General features: G+C 40.0%; 1 protein-coding gene across 2 annotated transcripts in view; it reads left to right on the forward strand.

The window, feature by feature from the left end:
• LOC142402502 (protein jagged-2-like) overlaps positions 1-22072 on the forward strand; it is a 60322-nt gene extending 38250 nt beyond the window's left edge. Inside the window, exons 8-26 of one of the 2 annotated variants that reach the window (XM_075488033.1) lie at positions 5-118; positions 352-465; positions 2111-2224; positions 3003-3049; positions 3768-3941; positions 4052-4202; positions 4324-4488; positions 4934-5047; positions 6156-6269; positions 6628-6741; positions 6854-6970; positions 7157-7184; positions 9683-9768; positions 10615-10728; positions 11392-11507; positions 11655-11915; positions 12368-12499; positions 17208-17367; positions 18621-22072. In XM_075488033.1, the coding sequence (XP_075344148.1) occupies positions 5-118; positions 352-465; positions 2111-2224; positions 3003-3049; positions 3768-3941; positions 4052-4202; positions 4324-4488; positions 4934-5047; positions 6156-6269; positions 6628-6741; positions 6854-6970; positions 7157-7184; positions 9683-9768; positions 10615-10728; positions 11392-11507; positions 11655-11915; positions 12368-12499; positions 17208-17367; positions 18621-19132 (2747 nt within the window). In that variant the 3' untranslated portion in view covers positions 19133-22072. The remainder of the gene's footprint in view (positions 1-4; positions 119-351; positions 466-2110; positions 2225-3002; positions 3050-3767; positions 3942-4051; positions 4203-4323; positions 4489-4933; positions 5048-6155; positions 6270-6627; positions 6742-6853; positions 6971-7156; positions 7185-9682; positions 9769-10614; positions 10729-11391; positions 11508-11654; positions 11916-12367; positions 12500-17207; positions 17368-18620) is intronic. The other variant, XM_075488034.1, reaches the window with a different exon arrangement.
• Positions 22073-26586: the final 4514 nt, after the last annotated feature.

Below are 26586 nucleotides of genomic sequence, written 5' to 3' on the forward strand. Positions count from 1 at the left end.
CTAGCTGAGCATGCCTGCGTGTCTAACCCCTGTGCCAACGGAGGGACGTGCCATGAAGTCCCGTCAGGGTTTGAGTGTCACTGTCCTGCTGGCTGGTCTGGGCCGACCTGTGCAAAAGGTGAGAGGCACAGAAGATGACTGAAGTTCGGTAATCTTGACTGATAGTATGAACTTCAGTAAAGATTAGCGAACTTCAAACTAAAAATGTGAACTAACAATATAAAAGAACCCTTTCCTTAATTTCTCATTGTATGAAGTGAGACTGCAGTTTCTAGTTGACTAAAAACAAATATTTATTCATTTGTTCAGTGATTGGGATAATGCCTTTAACATTAATATGAAATATTTCAGACACAGATGAATGCGCCTCCAGCCCCTGTGCTCAGGGTGGGACCTGCATCGACATGGAGAATGGCTTTGAATGCCTCTGCCCTCAGCAGTGGACGGGCAAGACCTGCCAGATCGGTGCGTCTCTTGTTTTTTCTGCTGATTAGTATCATGTAAAGAGAGGCCGTAACCCAGTCATTTAAGAATCTGCCGCTGAAATTTGCAGCTGAAAATCACAAGAATTTGTTTTTCCAGAATGACATACAATGGCTCTGAGAGGGGGCTTGGAAATATGTACCGTCATACTTTTAAAAACCTGTTGCATGTTAGATGATTTGCTGTGACAAAGTTGAAAACTGGTGTGTTTCAGTGTGTGTTGCACCTACAATGAATGCCATGCAATCTAAACTTATGCCAGGAATCCCTTTTGCTTGCTGAGTTACAGCCTATATGGCTGTTTGGTGATCCTTTTGATCTGTTGTGATAATGCAGCAGCATTACTGTAAGATGTCCAATTCATTTCAAATGTGTGTGTTAGGGTATACGCACGCTCAGCAGAGACACTGGCTGGATATCATCTGCAACTCGAGCCAGGTGACTTGAGTAAAGCTAAAAATAACCTCCCGCCTGGCAACTGCTTGCCGTGGGACCAAATATACTCCATTGGGGGGTTATCTTTGGCTCCAGACAGGGCATAACAGTGGAGTGTGTACACTACGGTGAGGCAACGCCTCAGCACAGTAGAGCCCTCGCCCCTTTCAACTAGTCCAGGAAACAGTTTATAACCTGTAAACATGTGCAGGGAGAAAAGGAAAAGCAGCAGCTCCTGTTCTCAGGGTGCTTCCCTGGTCAATGGGCAGGGTCATACCTGTGAGGGAGCGGGCGGTGGTCAGGGGGGAGGCTGGGTTTTTGGGAAAGGGTTCAGGGTGTTTCATTTCAGCAGCCTAACAGGTGCCACTTACCTCCTGGGAGTAGTATTAATGCACTGTGTTGGTTATAGTGGGCGAGGCGGCGCGGCGAGCGCTGCCTCTGAAACTGACCACTTGGAATGCCGCAGGTTGGCCTTCAGGGAATGCAATAGACAGACATTAACCCTGAACGAAGGGGTTAGGATAGAGTGGAGCTGGGTGGGGGTGGTTTTGGGGGGCAATGGAAAACTGGAAGGAATAAAACCTCTTCAGACATGAGCTTCACGCTGTAAATGTTCAACAAGTGGACTTTTTATATTATATAACTCTGTCATTGAATCCTGTCAGTCGAACGAAAGACTTCACCACTTACCATATCAAATTTTTATACTTTTATACTTAAAAATTGTTCCTCACATAAGTGACATTTTGAGTTTTTTGTTCATAAGGCAACAAAACATGCAGGCAATTTTTAAAATGTGTTTTTTTTTTATTAGGACGACTTTATTGAACAAAGAAAAAACAGGAAATCAGAGTAAGAAACAGTAATGAGCATCTGCTCAGTGCTGATGTTGAACATGAGTAAAAGCAAAAGAAGATAGTTACTGAACTGCAACACAAGTCTATATAACCGCTCACTGAGCACCAAAAAACGAGTCTTTATTAAGTTTTTCTGTGGTCGGGTTCTTTGTTCAAAAGCTCAACAGTGGTTTATATCCTAAAATCAGAAGTGAACAGATGGAAATGAGGGATGTGAAACCTCTGGCTTTAATTTTGGAGGGATGTTTTAATAAAAAGCTGTGCTTGGTGATGGGGCTTCTGGTCAGGTTCTTAGTTCTCATTCATTGTCTTTGTCTCTCGTCTCCACTTTGCAGACATTAATGAATGTGCAGGGAAGCCTTGCCTCAATGCTTACTCTTGCAAAAACTTGATTGGTGGATATCACTGTGCCTGCTTTCGTGGATGGGTGGGCCAGAACTGTGACATCAGTTAGTATCAATCCAGAAAATCATTAGTCTTCAGCCTCTTTCCACCTGTCTATATCACTCAGAGCTGGGACCCAGCCCCCTGGCTCACTAGCCTCTCTTCCCATCCCATCATACAGTAAAGTAGTAAAGTTTCCTCTATAAATCTGTGACATCACATAGTTTTCATTCCGTGTTTAAGTGAGTTAAGCTTTGGGTAGTTAACAGTGAACATTTTATTGGAATATATTTACCAAAAAATATTACTCTGTTAGGATTGCCCAACGACAACTTTTATGAGACTTTGACAGTAGGTGTTCAACTTCTATTGGCCAGCACAGTGTTCCATATTCACTCATATATTGTATAGCTGTAAAAAACAAGAAGACCATTTAGCTTCTCAGTAAGAGAAATCTGAGTTTGAGTTACAAATCCAAGCGGAAGAGAAGCTAGTCAGTTAAGTGTGCTGGGCTTTGACTCTCCTTTCAGTCTCTTTCGCACCTTTGATTGCTGTTTATACTTGCCACATCCTGGGTAACTGCTCTAGGCTTTGTGACTAAAACAACTTCTTTCCAAGCTGTTAAACTTTATAAAATCTTTGGCAGTTTCCCTCAGCAATTTGGTTTCAGAGCACATTCTTACAGCTCATCTGCACCTCTGACTCTACATCTCTTTCAGGCGTGGATCACTCTGCTTTGATTTTATTGACCACTTACCTGTAGCAGCTGCATGTTACACCAATATGCACCCCCCCCCCCCCCCTTAATCAAAATCAATTGTAAACTTTCTGTTTTCCTCACAGATATGAACAGCTGTCATGGACAGTGTCAGAACGGAGGGACCTGCAAGGTGAGCTCAGTTTTTCTCTTCTTTGTGTGGCTTTCAATTCAACTGAACACATTAATGTGTTTTTGAAATACATTATATGTACAATGTTTAAACAAAATTAAATCCCAGTTTGTATTTTCTTGAATTTCAGCATTATTCACGTACTGTGATTTTACGCCTTACATATTTTCAGCTGTTTGTGTGATGATAAGAATTATGTAATAAGGACTAAACTGCTTGGGCTAGAATTTAAATTTAGCCTTAGTTTAAAATCATATTTAGTGCTCATTAAATAAGGACAAGAATTTAAAAGAGTGGATCTAGTGTCCTCTAAAACCTGGAATACAATCCAATATGTGCATCTCAAATCTCAAAATGATAACATGTTTAGTTTTAAAGGTGAAATTTGACCAAACTGTGAAATCATTTTGGAAACTGCTGCACTTGACTTAGAGAAACGCTTTTCTAAATCTGTGGGTTGGATTTTAAACTAACATTGAGTGCCAATGGTTTCATGTGACTTCACACTTTAAAGATACCACCCTCGATTATGTTACTGTTCCCAGTATCCCCATGTCTCTGTGAGTGGGGAACATCATATGTCTGAAATCCAAATCCATAAAAGCAATCAGTGTTTAGCATTTGTCTTTAAAGAATGTCGGTTGACTAACTGGCTGCAGATCAGTTGGTTGACTGTGTTATTACTGACTATGAACCCCATTCTTTGCTTCTTTACCAGGATATTTCCAGAGGCTACCAGTGTGTTTGTCAGCCAGGTTTCGTGGGCCGGCACTGTGAGATTCAGAGGAACCGTTGCTCCAGCAGTCCGTGTAAGAACAGCGGCCACTGCCACGCCCTGCTGGATGGGTTCATGTGTGAATGCCCGCAAGGTTTCGCTGGCACAACATGTGAGGTGAGGACTGCATCCAGCTTGAATAAATACACTCTTGAACAGTTTGATAGAACTACTTGTATTTCACAGACAGAGAGAAAGTGTCTGATTCTCTGTTTTCCTCTCTGAAGATGCAGAATGATCCTTGTTTCCCGAACCCCTGTCACAACAAGGCTCTGTGCCACAGCCTAATGGGTGACTTCTACTGCAGCTGTCCAGATGATTACGAGGGTAAAACCTGTTCGGAGCTCAAGGACCACTGCAAGACCAACAAGTGTCGAGGTAGCAAAGCACCTGAAGAACCCTGAGATCTTTCAATTTGTCTTTGGAAGCTGGTGACAGATAGATCAAACCCTGTGCTCTGCTGATTGTCTGTCTGTTTTTTCATTTCCATAACCCAAAGTGATTGACAGTTGCACTGTTGCTGTTGCAACCAATGACACCCAGCAGCCGGTGTGGCACATCTCCTCCAATGTGTGTGGACCACACGGCCGCTGCATCAGCCTGCCTGCTGGGAACTTCAGCTGCTCCTGTGATCCAGGATTCACAGGCACCTATTGCCATGAGAGTGAGTCATTATTAGCTTCACACACAAACACACACATACTATATTTATCATCAGTTCCCGTCACTCGGAACCACAAGTCTTATCGTAATTCAGACTCCCGTTTCACCACTCAACACTGCCTTAGTTTGGTTTACAGCTAAAGAAAGAAACACGAGTAGGAATTCCAGAGGAAAGCATGAGCAACCTTTGGTTTTGCACTTTCACAGGTTGCTTTTTCATTGCTTGTTGCCCAACCTTAAACAAAATCAGCTTTTGTAACTCTACTTACTGGTCTGTGTAGATGTGTGTTTACTTTAAAACAAACAAAAAAAAAAGCCCAGAACAGGATAATGAATCATTGCAACAACACATCCTAAAGCAATATAAAACATGGGCAGAAATCTGAAATCAAAAACTTTTTTTTCGGATAAATGTTTAGTATAGAGTCTCCACTCTCTGCCTGCAGACATTAATGACTGTGCATCGTTGCCCTGTAAAAACGGAGGCACTTGCATCGATGGGATCAACTCCTTCCAGTGTTTCTGCCCAGATGGCTGGGAGGGTAGCCTGTGTGATGTCGGTGAGTATGTGTGGCTGTGTAGCAGAAAAGTGGATTTGGGCTGATCAGTAATACGGGTGAACAAGGTGCATTATTATGTCTTGTTAGCAAAGAAAGTCCCATATTATTGATGTAATCTATTCTATCGGTTTAACTGGCTAGATATTTTTCTTCATCAATCGTATAATATGAATATAGTTATACTGAATTGGACTGAATTGGATAGTAAAACATTGGATTGTACTGATTCTAATTACACTGCATTGAACTTGTTTAGTTCCTTTTTATAGTGCCTTGAGAGGCCCTGTGCTGTAAAATTGGTGCTATCTCAATAAGCTGAACTGAAGTGAATTGAAATTAGATATATTGAGATAAACAAAGGAAGAATGAGCATTAGTTTTAAGATCTACTGTGACAAGTGTACCAGCTGAGTGTGTCTGAATCTCTACATTTTAATGACATGCAGTACGCCCATAGGTATCACATTTGCAGATGATACTATTACTTACACTTGATGTGAAGAGAAAGAACTGACCCAAAAGCAACGATGTTGTTAGTTGAATGAATAAACTGTTCTTTTTTTCTTAGTATAAAGGTGATGTACATTTTCATTGCAGTTTTCAGTTTGTTCATACTTGATTTTTTGTAACTTATAACAGTATCTCCTTCTAAGACCCCTAATTGTGTATCACCTGTGTAAGCTTTGGAGTTTTGTACAATTTTATTTCTCTGTTCCAAATCTTTTAAATGGTCATGGGCTTAAACATCTGAGATTTTTCAAATTCATAGCAATCAAATTTATTGATCCGACAGTTTGTCTTTCCTAATTATTAGTGAACTCCAAGTCTAAAGATCTGTGCGATTTTAGTACAGAATTAGAGTAATTCTTTCTTTTGAAAGCAAGAGCAGGAAGCTCTAAGTGGAACGTTTGATATAGTTTGTTTTTTGAGTTGTTCCTTACAAATGCCCCCACCTAAACTAATGTCTGGAGCTGTCTGGATCCAAACTGAAATTGAATGAGTTCTTCCTTTCTTTACGCTCCACCTCTGAACAACATGTCATGAAATCCAACTGGTTAATTCTGCATAAACTAAGAGGCTGTTGTTTTCTCTGTTCAACTTTGTCACAGATGTGAATGAGTGCAGTAGAAACCCCTGTCAGAATGGAGGTCAGTGTGTCGATCTGCTTAACGACTTCTACTGCAACTGTGTAGACAACTGGAAGGGAAAAACCTGCCACTCCCGTAAGTTAAATCTGTGTGAACGACAAAATGCATGCTCATGCTTATTGGCTTTTTATCCCTGAGAAATTCTCAAATGGGAATTTATCACTCTCACGCTGGAATTTTTTTTCTAAGAAGTGTCACTCAACAAAAGGCAGTGCAGCATCTTTTTCTTTGCATCCCATGCTCTCAAACATGTCAGATCATATATATTTTACAACTTCAGCTCCTTATTCTTTTTTTGGATGAAGCCCTCATTGTTTGCTGCACGGACATGTTTTCCTCCTCTGAAGTCATCTTTGGTGCTGAACTACACGCTTCTCAACATTGGCACGGAGGCAAATGTTTGCAATCTTTTTGCTATGCTGCTTCTGCCCAGGTGAGAACCAGTGCGACTCCAGTACTTGCCGTAACGGAGGGACGTGTTACGACCACGGAGACTCTTTCCTTTGCAGCTGCTCCTCAGGGTGGGGTGGGAGCACTTGCAATACAGGTTAGACTTCGGCCTTATTCAGCATAATAATGTTGTGGTATAGCGTACTGTAGCAGTCAGAATACAGTATATGTATAAAAAAAAAACCTTGTCTGTTCTTTTTTTATTTTAGCCAAGAACAGCACTTGTGACTCAGGTCCATGTGAGAATGGAGGAACCTGTGTTGGAGGGGGAGACACTTTCACTTGCATATGCAAGGATGGCTGGGAAGGACCCACTTGTGCACAAAGTATGTGCACAGTTAGGTTGCCTAGATATGAATATATCCAGTTGTGAGGCTTACATTGTGTATATAGATGCTCTTTTACACAAATCACAGGTCTTGCAGAAAGTTTTTTATTCGTACTTAGACAGCTTTCACGTTTGAAAAATATGGAAGGTTAAATTGAATTTGTTGTCCGCTTCTCTCTTGCAGATGTTGATGACTGCAATCCACATCCCTGGTAAGACCCATTTAATTACGACATTGCAAATTCTTACCTATTTAGCCACTATATGCTGATGGTTAGAAGTGGCTTTTAAAATCCACGTGTCGTTTCTTATTTTCGGAATAGCTTTTCTTTTTAATGTTTGGTTGAAGTGGGTATTTCAACTGTTTGTTTTTACTTCGACCTTTTGTGATGTGTCTTTTTGTGGTGAGTTGTATGTTTAAGTTGCCTAGTTAGAGCATTTCTCTGCATTTGCACACAGCATATTGACTCTTTTTCTGCTGAATTGCTTGTTGAACTTGACTGTACTTAATGTTGGAATTCAGCGCTGTGGAGTGCAGCACCCATTTTTTGCTACAAGTAAGAAAGAGAAACCACTTTAGCTAGATTTTCATATCTTTGACTCTGGATAAGGTCCAATAACCTAAAGTGCATTGTTTTGACTTAAAGGTGCATTTTAGAAAAAAACATTATTATATATATATATATATATATATATATATATATATATATATATATATATATATATATATATATATATATATATATATTTTTTTTTTTTTAAATCAAAATAAACTAAAGTTATCATAAGATTGGAAGAAACAGCTTTGATGTTATGATGTTGTGTTATGTGCGTTTACAAGATATCCAGCTGTTCTCATGGTAACAAGTTAGGACCAGCCTGAATCCGTACTGTCATACCACTCTGAACCTTAAAATGGGATTGTAAGTCAATATAGCACCCAGTCTGCTTTCACTTCAGCAGGCGAGAAAGAAGGAGAAAGGCTGATGAGGGACCACAGTTTTTTATTGATAAAGTCTTTGATTCCAACCCCTTTAAATTCAGCTGGAGAGCAGGTATTACATGAATGAAACGGTAGAGACACAGTGGAAAGTCATAGCAGACAACCATTTCAGAGAACTGCAGGGAGAAGCCAGTTGAATCAGGTTTGCTTTGAGTCTTAACTCGGCCCAATGTTCAGTTGTCATATTTTGGCAGGATTCATGTGAACGCTAACGTTTAACAGTGGTCATGCCTGATGTTTCGAGTTGTCATGACAATCCACCACGAGATCAGACATATGATGAGTCAAATCTGCTACCACTTAGAAGGTGGAACTTCTCTTAACTTTTCACTGCAAGCAACGCTGGCAAAACAACAGACCCACAATTCAATTTAGAATGCAAAAAGTCATTCCATTCAAAATGAACAAGAAGCGAGGCCATGAAAGCTTGAAGCATATGGATGTGAATCCTGCCTCACACTTTCTCGTGCACCTTTTATGATGTCCCTTCCCCCAGAGACTGGCCTTACAACTGGAGGTGTGGTCCAGCAGATGCAGCAGTACATCATATATTGGATGTGGTGCTGTAGCTAATGTCTTTTGCACTGCATCAAGTATGACTTGAGTTGTTATTATTGTTATAGAATTTGTTTAAAAAACACATCATGGAGGTTCAGGAACAGCAGAGAAGCTAATCTGGACAAAACCCTGCCGCTTCGCTCCCACCCCCCTTACTCAGCCTCTCCTTCAATGACTGACAGGTGGATTAGTGGTGGTTTTGGTTATAGGGTGAGGACGTGGAAGGGGGAGAGGGGAAGACAGTGTGAAGAGACACCCCTCTCCCTATTCAGGGCTCACGACCTGGGGCGAGTTGTAAGGAGTGGAGGTGATAAGATGTGGGGGTGGGGGTCTCAGTATGTGGTCTGTATGGATTTACATATGAAGTCCAGACATTGATCTGGGATCAGCTTTAGCCTCAGCCTGCTGCCACTCAGAGTCTCTTCAAAATTGAGCAGTTTGTATACAGCCACATTTACAAAATGGGTTCATTTATATAGATAATTCTTTCTTCTTTGAATTCAGTGTCTTCAGTTTCCCATTTAGAGGTAGCCCTGTTTTTTCACTTTGGGGATTACTTTTAATGCAAAGATTGAGATAAATTACAGATGGCTTTCTAATAGCATCATTAAATTACTTCATACTTATTCATAAAAGAAAAGTTCTATCACTGGATTATCAGCATTATCAACTAATTATCATCACTGGTCTTTAAGCGACTTCCATGGGAAATACCAGGTCTATGTGCGTTTCTTCTAAGTTATTATTAGTAAAAGTAAACCATAGCAGTTGAACATATATAAACCGCTGAGGTGCTCAAAGAACTGGATGGGACAGATTCTGCTTTGATTTTTACATTTCAATTCCACTAATCTAAATGTTTCTATATACGATCATCCACTAAATAATATCACATCCAGTTCATAAACATACCTCTCGAAACATATCACATCTTCTTGAGCTATCTGACACTTCATACTCTTAAGAAGAAAGAATTTCGAACCTTTGTACCTACAAGAAGTTATTTTACTATTTGTTTCATATCTGTCATACAAATGGTTTTCAAAAAGCTTGCCTACAAGGAGATAATAGGAGGCTTTAATTCTCTGAGTGAAACAAAAGTAAAGTTGCAAAGTAAAATCAGGTGTTTCATTCTGTCTCCTTTTGCAGCTACAATGGTGGCATCTGTGTCGATGGCGTAAACTGGTTTCGCTGTGAATGCGCCCCAGGATTCGCAGGACCGGACTGCCGCATCAGTGAGTCTCTGGGAACCAGAGGGGGCTTGTGGCCGGGGTCAGGTGGGCGGGAGGTCAGAGGTGAAAGGCCGCCGCGGGGGAGCGTGAGCCGATTGTTTCAGGGCGACAGATTAGGAAGCCTTTTAGGAAGACGGTCTTAACCTCTCCCCTTTGCGCTGAGCTGAGGTCAGGGCTGAGGTTCGTCAGACGGGTCAGTGCGCTCTCCCGCGGTCTTCAGGGAGAAATCTCCTTAGAAAAGCCTTTTCAGAACCAGTGTTATCCATTTAAACCATTTCAAACCAAACTGGTGTCAATCCATTGTGCAGAGAGTGATTCTCTGGATTCCATCACTCATTGAAGATTTTTAGAAAAACAAATAAATTTCTTCAATCGTGCTTTTTTCTCAGCTTAATTTACACCATGGAATGAGGAAGACTTGAAGGAGAAAGGAACAATATGAGAATGACTTAAGTTACCATTTGTTAAATTTTGTCTTGTCATTACTAACATAACAATGGGTATTTAATGGACAAATATAAGATGCCATAATTGTTAGAAATGAGCTGGACTAACAAGTCTAGTTTAATTTAGTGTCAAATTTATTTATTTCGTCATTTATTATTATTATTATTAGTAGTAGTAGTAGTATTTTTATTAGTATTAGTGTTGTTGTTGTTTATATACAATGATTGTAAATATTTATAATTTCTTTTTGAGCTACTTGACTAATTTGAATTTCCCCCATGGGGTGATGAATAAAGTTTTTTTTCTATTCTATTCTATTTCTTGATCCGGACCTATGTGTTTTAAAGTAAAGGCTTTGTGAGTTTATAATTCTGTGTATACTTTCTCTCCTTCTCTGTTTAGATATAGATGAGTGTCAGTCGTCTCCTTGTGCCGAAGGTTCAACTTGCTTTGACGAGATCAATGGCTACCGCTGTGTCTGTCCTCCGGGACAAGCTGGACCTCGCTGTCAAGAGTGTAAGTCTAACAAGTCTCACTAATCTACTCAACTGCTTCTGTAATGGTGGACACAAAAAATCTATTGTAATACTTTGAATGATCAACAGTTTGATTTCAATTTTTTTTTAATAGAAATAAAAAATGTCTTATTTAGAACCTGTGTGAATTAATTTTTAGAGCAAATCGCAATTCCTCGGCAAAGCTAGCTGTCACTTTTCTAAAAGAGTTCAAGGAGCAGTGGCCCTGTAGCCCATCAGGCCCCTCAATATGAGTCGGTTGAAGAGGTATCTGCCATACCACTGCCACAGCTTTTTCTTCCATGATCTTTTGCTGAACCAAATACTGACTTCATTTATTTGTTGCTATGTTTGTTACATCCTACAAATTTGGTTGTTCCTAAGTTATCCAGTCTGCCACCTCCTGGAACCCTGCAGTAGTGATGCATGAGTATGTCACTAAAAAGCAAGAATACTCTCTGCCTGAGATGCTTTTGTCGCTTCTGTTTAATCTAAGATGGAATAGTTTCTAAGTGACTGGAAAAAGATGGCTTCCTTTAAAGAAAAAAAAAAAAAAAGTTGAGAACATGTACTTTTTAAAGTTGCACCTAATTTTTTGGTAAAAATCTGAATTAAGATCAGGGAGTTAATGACCTTTTCGATAAATTCTTCTTTTTTTGTCTAGTCATCGGACTTGGAAAGTCGTGTCGTCACGCTGACCTGCAGTATCCTCACGGCAGTCGGTGGGAGGAGGAGTGCAATGCCTGCCAGTGTACCAATGGAAACGTTCACTGTTCTAAGGTGTCACAGACTACTCATATTTTTTCCCATTTTAATTCATCTACATATCTATAGATGGACTGAATGCAAAGGGTGGATTGGTTTTTAACCTCAGTGACATCAATGGTCTGACTCCTGTACAAAATCCCTGAATCCGTGTTCTTCCAGGTGAGGTGTGGTCGTCGGCCCTGCATCCTCCAGAAGGCTCTTCCACCGTCGGACACAAACCCTCAACCCTGTCCTGGAAGTCACGAGTGTGTTGAGCATCAGTTCCTCGCCTGCTTCTCTCCACCTTGTCATCAGTGGGGGGTGTGTTCCACACCAGACCCCCCCACACCTCTGCACACCCAGTGTGAGCCCAACAGTGGTTACCTCGACAACAGCTGTGCTCACATCACGCTCATCTTCAAAAAGGACAAAGTGCCACAGGTAAATAAGTAATACAGATCAAGTTGCTCATTGTACCCGGCGTGGTTGGAAAATTAGTGCAAATCTTTTTTTTCTTTGCAGCCATAAACACATTTTTCTGATCTTTTTTTCCTTTTCTGACAGTATGATGGTATACACTGATTTCATTATATATGTCATCATAACTCCCTGCTTTGTCCTCTGCTTCTTTGCTGTAAAAAAAATACAATTGTGTTAAAAGAAAAGTGCCTTCAGTTATTCCTGTGGCTGTTTTCCTCACCACATGGGGCATGTGGTTATGAAGTTATATGCGTATACAAAAAAATCAGTCCCTGTGACAAAATAGGCATTCTGATTGGCTGCATCTTCAACAGCCTTAGGTGGAATTAGAATATGTGATTGTTCCTCACCAGCAGTGAAGAAACTAATCTGGGTTATGTTTGTGTGTGTGTGTGTGTGTGTGTGTGTGACAGGGCACCACTGTGGAGAACATCTGCTCGGAGCTGAGGTACCTCCCTGTGACTCGGACACTGGCGGAGGAGCGAGCGCTGCTCATCCTCTGTGACCTCTCCTACTCCACAAGCGACGCAGTGGAGGTTGCAATGGTAATTGCTTCCCATACTTGTCCACACATGCACACTTCATATAAAGGGGTTGTCCCAGATACGAGACATGTTTGAGGAAATCTGTAGATACGTGATACACAAGACATTGACATTGATTCATTTCAGTGAATCTCTGGTTCAGTCGACAGAGCTATCTATGCGAAACTGGTATTTTCAACAGCAGCAGTGTTAGAAGTGGTGGAAGATGAACTCACACAGGAACAAGCAATAAGAAGTAGGCAATTTAATTTTGTGTGCTCACTGAGATAAGACTGTATGTAGATTATGTACACCAACACAATCTTTCTCCACCACACTTTTCCTCTTCTTTTATTCCAACTCAGTTAAACAGCACTTAATCCAACACAGCAGATTGTTTCAAATTGGATCTTTTTCTGTTTTTAGCGTCTTCCCCCTTTGTTCTTAATAATAAAAAGCTAACAAGGAAAGAAAGAGTAGGGAAAGCTTTTAACAACATCTGGAAGAGATTTGGCTTTTCTGGTGGAACACCTTGTGGATCTCTGTCTCTTTTCCCCTGTCTGCCCTTTCTTTATGATTTCTATCAACTATAGTTTCGCTCCTTTCTCTGTCATCTATTCCATTTTTATGTGTACACGTGTCTTACGTGTACTTGTTGCTTTTACTTGCTTTCTTTCTGCTCCCTCTTCTTCCTGTTGTCAGCCTATCTATCTTGGCCACCCAGACTTGAGGGAAATCAGTCACTTTGGAGCTTTAATCTCTTAAGAGAGGGGGTTAGTTCATGCTCTTCTAATGTTTGCAAGCCTGTTTTAAGCAGCAGATACAGGAAAAGGAGTGGCAAGACTGAAATCCACCCAAAGCCCACAACAAGGCTTTCATTTAAAAAGGACAAAAAAAAAAACATTCCTACTCTCCCTGGACTCTTGTTGCAGCAAAATGTACAGACTAATTTTAGAGTATTCCTGAAATCTTTTTTATGTTAGTGAGTGCTGTGAATTGCTGGCCTTTAACCTGAGCAAAGAAGCGGCCCGTTCGTGTGTCATGTCAGAATTCTTGTGGGAAAGAATAAAGATGACTCATTAACTTGACATGCGAAGGCTGAGTCTAGTGTGTTAGACCTAAAGTCTACTCATAGCAAAAATGAACTGAATCCAAATACCTGATGTGTACTCTAGCACTCCGCTATACAAAAGGAAATATCTATTTTTTCTCTGCGCCATAGAGATCAATAAAGAGATATATATATGTATATATAAATATTTTTTTTTTTGATTGGTTCCCGTATTGTATATATATACAATACAGTAACGGCATTTAGGAAGATTCTAGAGTCAGCAGAAATAAATTGGTGACAGGTTAAGGTGTCACAATTGGGTATAGAAGCATCAGTCAAAAGCCTCGTTTCCACTATGCAGTCCGGTACGGGTCGGTTTGGAACGGTACGGTACGGGTCGGGTCGCTTTGGGGTCAGCTTGCGTTCCCACTGTACAAAGTGGACCCTCAAGGGTGGGCAGAGTGCGTGCCGAAGCGTAAATAGCAAATAACAGCAAATAACAAATAACATCCATAATTTCGAACCACCTCCAAGCTTCTTCAGCTTAATGCGACACTGGCTAGCGGTCCGGTTGAAACCACTCTCTGCCATTTTTGCGGCAATCAGCTGGAAAACTTTTTTCGTTTCGCACAGCGCAATCGAGCTCCCGCTGCACAGCCTCCTCACCAACAACGGAGGGCAGAGCCTGGAACCGGTCCTGTGTGCTAGGTACCCCAAGCAGAAGGGTTACGAAAATGGTAACGGGTTCCATGGGACCGGTACGCTTTCGTGGTAGTGGAAACACTGAAAAAAGCGAACCATTCTGACCCGACTTGTACCGGACTGCATAGTGGAAACACGCCAAAAGGTGTAGTTATTGTGATCAAGGATGGGTTATGGCTTAAAATTGCAACGAACTTTGGTCATTCAAAAATCAGAGTAGAAAGAACATAACTATGTAAAAAAATTGAGGTATTCTGGGGGAATCTTGCCTCATGCCACCATCATTCCCCCATGATTGATACAGCCACATGGGCTCAAGATTATCTTGGGAAAACTGTTTTCAGTCAACACAGTATGCTGCTGCATTCTCTCAGGACAGTGGACATGTGTTCTGTCATCATTATTTCAGCAGGTGAATGCTAAACCTGCATCACTTACAACAGGCTTCTTATATCCTTCTTTTCAACCAAAGCGGCTGGTTCACAACTGGTGCCAGGTCCAGTTCAAAGTGGGTTCCCGCTTAAAGCTGACTGGTGTTTGCGTTTCCAAATGCTAACTGGTACTTGAATGGCGATACAAACACGAGTAACATTTGATGTTTCAAGCAGGATTAACTGTTTAAAAATTATTTTTCAAAGAGTGATTGTGATTGCCCATCTTGGAGCATTCCAAGATGGGCAATCTGCAGATTGGCAAGTAATTCCATTACTGGGCTGATGATATGAAGCTTTAAACAGCAGAAAAATGAGGGGGATACCGAGTTCATGGTCTTCCACCATTAATTCAACTTCACATCCATATTGATGAGCAGTTTTGTATGATTCTCTCTCAAATCAGACTAAATGCTAAACTGGCTCTGGATTTTCAAACATGACAGTCAAAACATCTGAGTTGTCCTGGTTGGTCTCTATAGCCCCGCCGCCAGTCCTGACATAAGCGGTTCTTTGCTCTGCAAAGCAAAGAGCTGTTGCTCGTGTAGCACCAGTTTTTCAGTGCTGGAGCCAGAGCTTTTGCAGTCCAAACAGAAAGAACTGGTTCTAAGTTAAGCTCTGGCCCAAGACCAGCACCGGAACTGTGTTAGTGGAAAAACACCCTTTGACACAGTGTTTGTGCTCGACTGGCCAGATCTATTTCAAAATGAAAATGAAAATATGTGGTGCATCATGAGAATCAGAATTAGACGACAGCAATCACAGACTTTTTTGATGTGCTGAAAACGTGTGTTGAGCAATACTGGACATAGATCAATCTGCAATTCCAAAAATTTGTATCCTCAGTTCTTTTTTTTGGAGTTTTGCTGGCATTCATGTTTTACACAGTGAAAATTATTACTTTGGACTTTTGTACTGAATAAAAGTTCAAACAACATAATAGATTTAACCAGATTTAAATTTCTGTATTAATCTGTAGCTGATGTATTTTCTATTATTCTGTAGATGATGAAAAAAAAAATGTATAAATTATCCGTTTTAAGGACTTTATTTGTACAATTTTTTTTTCTCCTTGTCAAAAAATTAAAGAAGGGCGTAAAACCTGTGTTCACACAGAATAACAAGCCTGCTTTAACCTTGCCAATAATGTGCAAACTGACAAATAAATCGACAGGGATCTTACATGCAAATTATTCCTCCTTTATTCCCCCTGTGTTTCCTTTCTGTCCCTTATCAATTATAGGAGATTAAAAAAAGTCTCAGAAATATAAGCATTCCATCCCACTTTTCTGTAGAAATTTAACGGTGCAGGCATCCTCCATTAGTTTTCAGAACATCATATACATTTTGTATACTCAGTCCAGGGTCCCTGTGACTTGACGTGTTGGCCAGTCTGGGAGGCTGGCTTAGAGGTGTGGGAATGAGCTGCTGATTTCCTCAAGAGAAGAAAAGAGGAGTGTTTGTCCCCGGGCAAGCAGGGAGCACAGCTGGCCCCCTCGCTGTTTGTCCTAATTGAACTACACAGCACACAGCTAATCCCTCTCTGTCCCCCACTCCACCCTCTGCTCTCACCCTCAGTACCTTATTAGGCAATTAACTCCACCCTCTGTGGTCTCAGCAGGGGGGGGGGGGGGGTGTCCCCAACCTGCCAGATGTTAGAATGAGAAACTCTTTTATTCTGACAGATGAATGTGTTTTTTTTCTTCTCCTTTTTGTTGTTGTCCTGCATAGCCTCAGGCAAGACTTACCCATTTGGCATATAGGACTTTTTTTTTTTTTTTTTTTTTTTTTACTGTCCATTGACAGTTACTCCACTCCAACCCAATGGTTTTTCATTCATTACCCAAAACTCGCCTATGACTTTATGCAATTCCAGAATAATGTCAAAGGGTATCACAAAGCTTTAAGGGCCATTTATTTTAACCAGAATGAAATTCAACTTGTAGATGAAAACACATTGTCAGCAAAGGCAACCATGCGCGCATGTCAGTGGAGCAGGAATTGATTCTCAAACAAAAAACACTGAACTCAACAAATGCACAATATTGCCATCATGGGGGTTGGACTTTAGTCTGTTTTCTGGGTTTGAAAATCCAACTATTTGGCAACAAAATCTCAGATGATTAGCAGCCTTGGACAGCTACATCACCCCACTAAGACAAGCAGCACACACACACACACACACACACACACACACACACACACACTTATCGTTAGCCTAATAGCATAATTGCCAAAGTCAAATTTGAATGTTTTAGACTTAGGGAATATATATATATATATACACACACACATACAGATACACAGACAAACTCAACATTAATGATCTGTATGCCTAGAAATACATTTTTGGGGGAGTGATGTATTAAAAGCATCAAAGGGCCCCTGACAGGATACTGCTCTCCAGCACAGACTTAGCTACTAAAGTGCCAGTAAGAAAAATGAACTGCTTTTTTTTTTTTTTTTTTTTTTTTATTTGGTGAAATGATGGGTAAATAGAAAGCATATATAATTCCTGTCCTCCATTTCTCCATCTGTGCAGTCTTATGAGCAGGACGGACGGTCTAAGGACAGTGACTGTGGACAGATCCAGGAGGCAGCCAACACCATCACCAGCGCACTGTCCAAACACCACAACAGCAGCGTCATTTTAGCTGTGATGGAAGTGAAAGTGGAGATACTGGTGGAGTGCCCTCGTGTCGGTGAGTCACTCATTTATAGCAACAATGTTTTGCTGATAGCTGGATTCTTATCAGCCCGTAAGCACAAATTGTTTCTTTAGTTTTTAGTTTTAGTTTTTTGAACATTTTATAGAAATTCAGGAATTTATATTTTGCACAAGTAAAGCATTGGTGTGCTTTGGTTGGATCAAAGTTTGGAAGCAGTGGGGAACTGGTAGCCAAGCCCTACGGAAAGAACTAGAGCTAACATGTTAAGACTAGAAGGAGAGACACCATGAGTGTAATGAGTGATTCCCTTATGTACTGAAACTACTGACAAACCAGCAATAGCTGGATTTAGTGACAGCAACCTGGCTGCCTATTGTAATGGCTTTATCACTTGCTAGCTAAACTTGTTCAGTGATGAACAGAAATTTGCTCATCACCTGCTATCTATCTGTACTTCACTAACCTGTGAGGTTACACTTAACTCTAGGCATAGAGACTAAAAGAATACTATGTAACATTTCTGCCTTAAAAGAACAGCTTGAAAAAAATTGTGCAGCTAGAATGAGTTTTAATATTACGATTGGCCTGTCTCCTATGCCCTTCGGGGGTCTGAGTTGGAAAAACTGCGCTATGTAACTTTGCTGGACCGGCCCGAGAGCTGAGCGGAAGTACTTCGACTTGCTTTCTGGCACAACTACCGCAAAAACAAATAGACCCCTCTCACGCTCCCAGGTACATTTGATTACTCTTACCTTCACGGTCGACATAGGTTGCACCTTCTGACTCCTCGCCGGTTCGTTAACAAACGTGAAACGTAAAAGCGAAAGGGTGTTGTATTTAGGACAGTGTAACCGTACATTACCTCCAAGCCTGTAGGGGGAGCTCCATAATGGGCTTTTTGAGAAGTTACATTGTATTGCTTTAACATCTATTATATCAGTTTCAGAAGTTTGAGCAATTATGTCTTCTGGAACTTTTAAAGTTCCAGAAGACATAACTAAAGTTTAGTTCTTCTGTTCAGACACAAAATAGAAAATATATAGTCTAGAAAACGTAGCCACCCTGAAATATTCAAAGTTTGTGTCTCTCGATTCTCATTCACCCAGGCTATGGTTATCCTAATTGCTTAACCAGAAGACTACTGGACTTCTTTTTGTTGAAAAACAAGAAACGGAGGAATCCAGTTGTATTCTATTAGTAATTAACGTCATGCAAACTCTACTTTAAACTTAGTTTTTAAGATCTTACTGAGATCTCCTAACACCTTCTCAAACTCTCTCCATCAGGTTACTTGGTCCCCGTGTTGTGTGTCGTCTTCAGTGTCCTCTGGATCTTCTGCATTGTTGTTTGCGTTTGGTGGACCCGTAAGAGAAAGAAAGACCGCGAGAGAGCAGCCCGATCAGAGGAAACTACGGTCAACAACCAACTGGAGCCGCTGCGGAGCATTGCCCTCAAAGACAACCGCGACAAAGACATTCAGTATGAATGCAAGAAACTGATGGGTCCCTCCGACAGGACGTGTGACGGGGCCGAAGGAGAGGAGGAAGGGGAGCATGAGGGGGAACACGAAGAAGACGAGGAGAGGGCGCTTGGCATGGCGGATAAGCGTCCACCTCAAAAGTGCTCCATTGTAGGGACACAGGACAGGGGATTGATGGTTAAGGGAGGGGTGATCTGCACGTCGCGCAGTGGTCCGGTTAAGGCACCGCACCGGACAACATACAGCCCCAAAGACAACCGGTGTAAAAATCTGAACGCCACCAAGCTCAGCGAGGACGTTAAAGACCAGTATGTGTGAACACGTAAGAGAAGGAAGGACCTTCTGAATCAAAGTCTTCAACGTCACATACTTTTCAACTCTTAATAGCACCAAAAGTGAAGATTACAGATGCTTTAATTTTGTATTTTTGTTTGTCACGCCTTATTTAAATTGTTTCTACTGCACAGTGGCTTATCCTATTACCAAAAACAAACAGGCAAAAAAATCAAAAAGATAAAACAAAAAAACAACAAAAAATGGCATGGAAAATAAACATCACAGCTTCTGATTTTTTATTTTTTTTTGTCACTCTGTTGGAAAGTTCTTTTTTCTTTTTCTGTCATTCTTACTTCATGACAACTAAAAGCTTTCTCTTTTTTTCGAAGATTTAACCGAACATCGTTGGCTGGCAGCTGCTGACATTATTTCTACTGTCTGCCTTAGCCCAAACCCGCGGGCCTTTTCTACACTGTCTTGAAATCACAAGTTTTTGTTAAAAAGAGAGGGAAAAAAAGAAGTTTTTCAAAAAAAAAAGAAAAAAAAAAGGTTTTATATACATTTAAGTTCTTTGAAAGTGGGCACAGAGAATCCACTTTGCGTGCGATGCCTGGCATGAGAATTTCTTTTTGTTTACATTTATAAATATCTCTTCCATTCTGTGTGAAGGCCTAACGGTTCTTAATTATATCCTTGCAAAATAATTGTCACAGCACCCTGCTAGTCTACCTGGGGATTTTTCAGTATTTACTTTGGTTAGAAAAGTGCCTTCAGCCCCTTTTTTTCTCTCTTTTCTCCTGTACACTTTATGCAGTTTTCTTATTACATATAAAAGGGAAAGAAGTTGTATTGCAAACTCTTCATATCGCAGTATAGAATTGTTTCATTGTATTGTAGATATGTAAATATGAACAAATGGCTGTGTATATTTGAGTTTAGTAAGTTAAGTGATGCTTTGTATCATAGTTATTTTAAAGAATAAGATTGTTTTTTTTGGTCTTTTTTTTTCTTAAATGTCATTCCTTTTTTTAGTGTCTGTTGACACAGGTTTTATAGAGACTATTTTAACTTTGTCCCTGCCCCCCCCCCATCATGAATATTCTGCTCAAGACAAAATAATCATGTCTTGATATGATGAAATAATTTATTCCACCTGTTAAGAACACAAAATGCAGCATTTGGAGAGCTGTTTCTTAGACCTGTCATTGTTAGAGGTAATTTCATCACATCAAAGTCCTTCTGGTTGAAAATGGCTTTGTTTGAGCGATTGACATTTTTAGAAGATTGATATATATGTGTATTTTTATTTACCATTCTGTACCCTCTATTCCAAATCATTTCAAAAGTCTAAAAACTTTTTGAAAAAAATGTTTTTCTTCGTCCTTGGTGTCATTACCTTTGTATGCGAGTCAAGTTTTAGGTGCCCTTCCATCCCCAAGAAATCTGATCCAGGCCAACCCTACACAAACAAATCTAAATGTCATTGAAGTTTTGTACAGAGACAGGTTATAAATGTTGTAGCTCAGTCAATTCACTGTCCTTTTATGTACTTTTAGGCTGATCTGCTGTTTCCATATTTCATGTTGGTGTTACTTAGCGCAGAAGCTGTATTTACTTAATGTTAACAGAAAAAACGTACCCTGTTGTTATCCTGTTCAGATGCAACAGTATCAGAGCACGGGCAGATATAACAAAGCAACCTGGAGCAGACTACTAGCAGGTGTAGTTTATTACCTGCCCAAAGTAGGCACGAATGCTTATAGCTCCACTTATACCACATTGCACTTTTTTTGGTTGTTTGAAATAACACATCTGGATCCAGATCCAGGTTTTACTGTTAAATAATTCTTACTCACCTACCTGCTTTACAAACACGCTCACTTCCCTGAAACCATATAGAGAGATTTCTGACACTTGTCTATCATAACTGTGGCATCAGGTGATAAACACAGGGATACATAACAGAACATTTGTCGAGAGTGGCATACTGTTACATAATGCACTCGTCTTTATGCATGGTTGGCAGTGTGTAAATGTGCATGATTTAAACGTTTTTGACGCCATTGCACAACTTCAAATATTTTCCTCGCATTTTCATGCAGCTTCAGTTTATTTAGTAACTCCAGTGGGTTTAAAGGTGCAAATTGAGGTTCTGTGGCATGCTGTTTCTTGGATTACTGGAACTAGGAGAAAGGAAATAAGCCTTTTTGCTCTCGCATCCAGTTTGGGGTTAAACCAGCATTGATGCATCTGATTTCTTTTTTCATTACACACTTATGGGTCACAGGGTCCAAACAACTTAAAAGCACCGCTGTCAGTCTGTCTTTAGCCTCTTCGTAATTCAGTTACACATTTACAATTTTACAGTCTGTTGACAGCAGAGAAGACACACAGGGCAGCAGGGTGTTTAGTAATCATCCACCCAGCTGAAGAGTGAAGTGGCGAGGTCCTCATCACAGACTAGACAAAGTGTTTGTGATGTGAATGCGAATCCGAATGTGTTTGCAGTAAAAAAGAAAAAGTGTGTACCTTATTTTTTCTCCCCTGTTTTCACTCCGCCTCCCCCTGTGTATCTTTTCTGGTCTAATGAAGGGAACAAGTTGTATTGTTGTTGATGTCAACTGTTGTGGATGTTGTCTGTTTCTGCACAGAGAAAACAGAGGCAGAGAGACATGTTAAGCATTACCTCCACAACAGGAATGGGGAAAATGTCAGATATTGTCATTATTTGTGTATAAAAAATTTTTTTTTCAATATTTTATTTTTTATGTTATTAATGCTGATGCAAATCAAGGAGAACCTAAATTCATCTTCTGTCAGTAAATCTTACATTGCACTAGCCCTGCAAGAGGAGCTAAATGTGCGAACATTGTAATTATTTTGTACAAAATTTGGAAAAAGTCTTGGTTTGTTAGTGGATTATTTTTGTTTTGTTTGTTCTTAGAACAATCCTATTATTTATTAAAGTATTTTATACCAAGATTTCAATTTGTTTGGTCTTCATTGATGTTAGGCTAATTAAGACATCGAACATTAGTCGCATTCGGACAGAGAAGTTCTAAGAACAGTCCACCTCGAATTTCGTTCTATGAACTGCCCCAGGGGAACTGTTTCATTTAGCATTCGCACATGAGTCATATTATGGTTAGTTAATATATAGGTTATAGGAACTGAGGGCCGTGGTCCCTAGTTCCTGTATGTCCGAATGTGCGAAAAATTCCGGAAAAGGTTATAGGAACTGCAAAAGGTTCCTACAGTGGGAATGCGCCTATTGTCTTGAATGTTATCTGCCTGACTGACCCTTTACAACGTCCTGCACCCTTGGTTATTGTTTCTATGTCTGTCATACTTGATAGATTAACAATCTCATACACTCCCAGAGTTTCACAGAGTTTATTTCCAATCCCTTTCCCTTTTCCTAAATACTAACAGGACCAACTACATGCAAACAACTGCAGCCTGTTGTGACATCAGTACAGTTAGGCTAAAATACACTTTGGAATTGAACTGGACTGTATTGGTTGAATTGAATTGGACTTGATTAGATTTAATTGGATCGAACTGAATTATAATCAGTTTGATTGAACTCGACTGTATGAAAGCAGAGTTGAATCAAACTGTTTTACTTTCTTTGGAAAGTGCCTTAAGAAGACTTTTATTGTGAATTGGTATTACAGAAAAACTGGATTGAACTGGTAACTTCTCTGAAATACCTCTGAAATAGAAAGACAAAAGCAACTGTAGTGCTCAGACTCAGAATGAGTTGGACCTTTTTTAAACATCTCTAAAGGGTAAGGCACACCTGACAAGTTTTATGATTCAATTCAGTTTTATTTATATAGCATCAAATCAAATGTCATCTCAAGGCGCTTCAAAGATACAGCCCAATTCAAGACAATTATAATCCAACTCATTGAAATACATTCATAATACAATCAATTCAAATTCATTAAATTCCAAATTAGTTCCTTTCCAGATTTCATCCTAAACTTGAGCCCTGTTGGATCATCCACCACACATGCAAACTCATCTTTTATGGACTCCTCTGCAACCTTCTTTTTGTCCATTCCACTTCATGTAGTGGCACGCCAATGAGGTGAGTCCTTCGCGTGACTCCATTTGCCCCTTTAATGGCGGTGTGGGAAATGATTAACATTAGGCTGCTCTGCATGAAAGCCCCCAGCAGCTGTGCTGGATATCCTTAATGCTTGGCGAGACGTTATGTGCCACGCTGTGTGTTCATTAACCCGACAGTTGTTTTGGGAAGAATGGGAAATGTGTTTGGAATCCTGCATGGTGCAGCGGTCAGGTCACTTGCATATACAGAGGACCACACTTGCTGACCTACTTGGAGAGTACAATGAAGGAGAGCGAGAGGTGATGGCAAAATAGAGGAAGGAGGAGGAACCAGTGATGGAATTAGGATCACATGTCATCCCCACAATACAGCCTGTAAACTGATACAAGATTCCAGATTCCAACATGGATGGCTATAGTAAGGCCTCTTGGTCCTTTAAGGTTACTATTTCTTTGATGCGCGTTGGACCTTGTTGTTGCACATTATTTCAGAGCTGGTCGATCCTCAGCCCCTCCATGTGTCAAAGTGTCTTTAGGCAAGACACTGACCCCGACATTGCCCCAGATGCTCACCGGTGTGTGAGGGTTGGGGTTAGTGGATGAAATGCTGTATACATGGAATTCAGTAACCTCAATTCCTAATAAGTGGGGATGCTATGTAAAAATGCCAATCAAAAATGCAATTTTTTCCAAATTTCACGGAAAAATATTTTATTCTGAAGCGAAAGTAGAAATTATATGAAATGTTGAAAGTGAGCCTTTTTATAATTTAAAAAAATAGTAGGGCTGCACGGTAGTGTGGTGGTTCACACCGTTTCTGTATGGGGTTTGCATGTTCTCCCCGTTCACGCATGGGTTCTCTCAGGGTACTCCGGCTTCTTCCAAAAACATGCCTGTTAGGTTGGTGACTATAAATTGTACCGAGGTGTGAGTGTGTATGGTTGATTGTCTTCTTAAGCACTTGTGATGGACTAGCGGCCCGTCCCTGTCTCTTGTCCAATGGCAGTTGGAATAGGCTCCAGCACCCTCACGACTCTGAATTGGTATTAGTAGGTATAGAAAATAGACGAAAAAATATGAGCTCATCTTGTATTTGATGAAAAAAGAAATAGCTAGAGGAGCATGATACAAATAATTAGGCTATTATCGGCAAAAATGGTCAGTAACATGACTAGGTATAAAACGAGCACCTTAGAGAGGTAGAGTATCCCAGAACTAAAAAATGGGCGGAGTGCAGCAATCTGTCAACAAACTGTAGAGTAATGCCGTAATAATGCTCCTCAATGTAGAATTTGAAATTCTTTGAATAGTGCATATTATCATCAAAGATTAAGAGATCATGATGATATCTCTGTGCCATCTCTGTACATCAGGAGCATTGCCAAAAGCAGCACAGGATGATTGTTATCTTTGGGCCCTCAAGAGGCACTGCATTAAAAACAGATATGATTCTGTCAAGGAAATCACTGCTTATCACACACTTTTCACTGCTCCATCCCCAAATGCATGTTAAAGATCTATCATGCAACGAAGAAGCCAGAAATGCCAGTGTTATCTCTGCGCCAAAGCTTTTTTTAATGCAAAGTGGAAAAACTGTTCTTTGGTCAGACGTATTTGAAGATTTGAATTTCAGAATTTGAAATTCCTTTTAGGAATCATGGACACTGCATCCTCCGGCTTGTAATGAGCACTCAGTTAAAATGCCTGCATCTCTTATGGTATGGGGGTGTATTAGTGCTTATAGAACAGGCAACTTGCACAACTGGAAAGGTGCCATTGATGCTGAAAGGTACAAACAGGTTTTAGTGCAACGTATTTTCCCATCCAGATGATGTCTTTGACGATGTCTTTTTTCAGAAGACCTTGCATATTTCAGCAAGACAATGCTAAACCGCCAACTGTGTCTGTTACAACAGAATTACTTTATTATCAGAATACAGGTGCTGGACTGGCCTTCTTGATTCCAACATTTTCAACAACTGAAAACATTTGGTGCATCATATAAACTAAAATACTGACTACTACTACTAAAACTAAAGAAGACTCTGTGTGAACATAATCTTCTATCAGACAAGAAAGGGAAAACATTCCTCTCCCTAAGGTCCAGCAACTGGTTTGCTTTTTCCCAGATGTTTATAGACTTCTTAAAAGAAATGAAGATGCTACTGTCCGAACTGTTTTTGAGACATGTTGCTGCCATCAAATGCAAAATGAGCAAATATTTACTAATATTTTTCTTCTGCACAGGACATATTTGATCACTCTTATGTAAAAATAACATCTGTACATTTGAGTTCCTTGTTGCCAGGATGGCTACATTCCAAGTCTATCTCGTCATGCTTGGACAACACTCACTAACGAGGGTTATGTCAACCATAGTAATACTCGTCTTCTTAGATAATTTGAATTACCAACGCAAAGTCATCTCCTTGGTGACACAATGCAGTCTTTGCTTTATGTTTAACTGAAAGTGCACTTTCATCTTGGACATCAAGGCCGACAACTCACTGAGACAGATAACCTACTGGGAAGATGGATACCTGCAAAACCACAGTCACCTGGAGTCCAGTGTTGATCTCCCATGTTTTAGATAGGCCTGGCCAGATGGTTCAATGCATGCTACCATGAGTGGATGCATTAACAGTTTCTTAATTCTAACACAAACAGTTGTAGTAAGAGTAATGAACCTTTCTGAAAAAGAAAGAAACAATGCAGTTTATTTTGACATTTTGGCTTGTCTTACATTCACCAAAAAATGAAATCATTTCATTAATTTAAGCCCAAAACTGATATATTTGTTTTACGGCTTCAAACCCATGAAGGGGTCTCCCATTATATCATAAATGTGAGGGAAATTCAACATACTCAACTGTCTGTTGGGGTTTATAATTTCTCTTATTTGTATTTGATAGCAATAGCAAATCTTACCATTCGTGTGTATGAAGAGGCTTTTGGCAGACAGTGGGGACGATGTGTTAATTAAGTTCAGTTGAATTAATTTCAACTGAATTCAGTTTTGTTTATTTATATAGTGCCTATTCACATAAAATGTAATCTCAAGGTACTTTAAATAGAAAGAAATCAGATTCCATACAAGTCTATTTAGGAAGTCTCATTAAACCCAATTAATTGCAACCCAGTTATAATTCTGTTGAGTCTCATTCATTATAATCCAATTTAATCCAGTTCATTATATTAAGATTCAGTCAACACAAATGCTAAATAACTACCAAAGAAAACCAATTGATCACAGCACTGAAGAGTATGTACAGATATGGAAATGCATAAAAACACAAAGAAGAAACAATATATCTCAGTAAGCAATCAAACTGAAGCATTTCAGGTGCACTGATGATGTAAACTCATTTTACAAAAGATCAGATTTGCTTGTGTCTCCAATTAGCTACCAATTAGCAACT

This window comes from Odontesthes bonariensis, chromosome 17 (genome assembly GCF_027942865.1).
Source record: "Odontesthes bonariensis isolate fOdoBon6 chromosome 17, fOdoBon6.hap1, whole genome shotgun sequence".
NCBI classification, from domain to species: Eukaryota; Metazoa; Chordata; class Actinopteri; order Atheriniformes; family Atherinopsidae; genus Odontesthes; species Odontesthes bonariensis.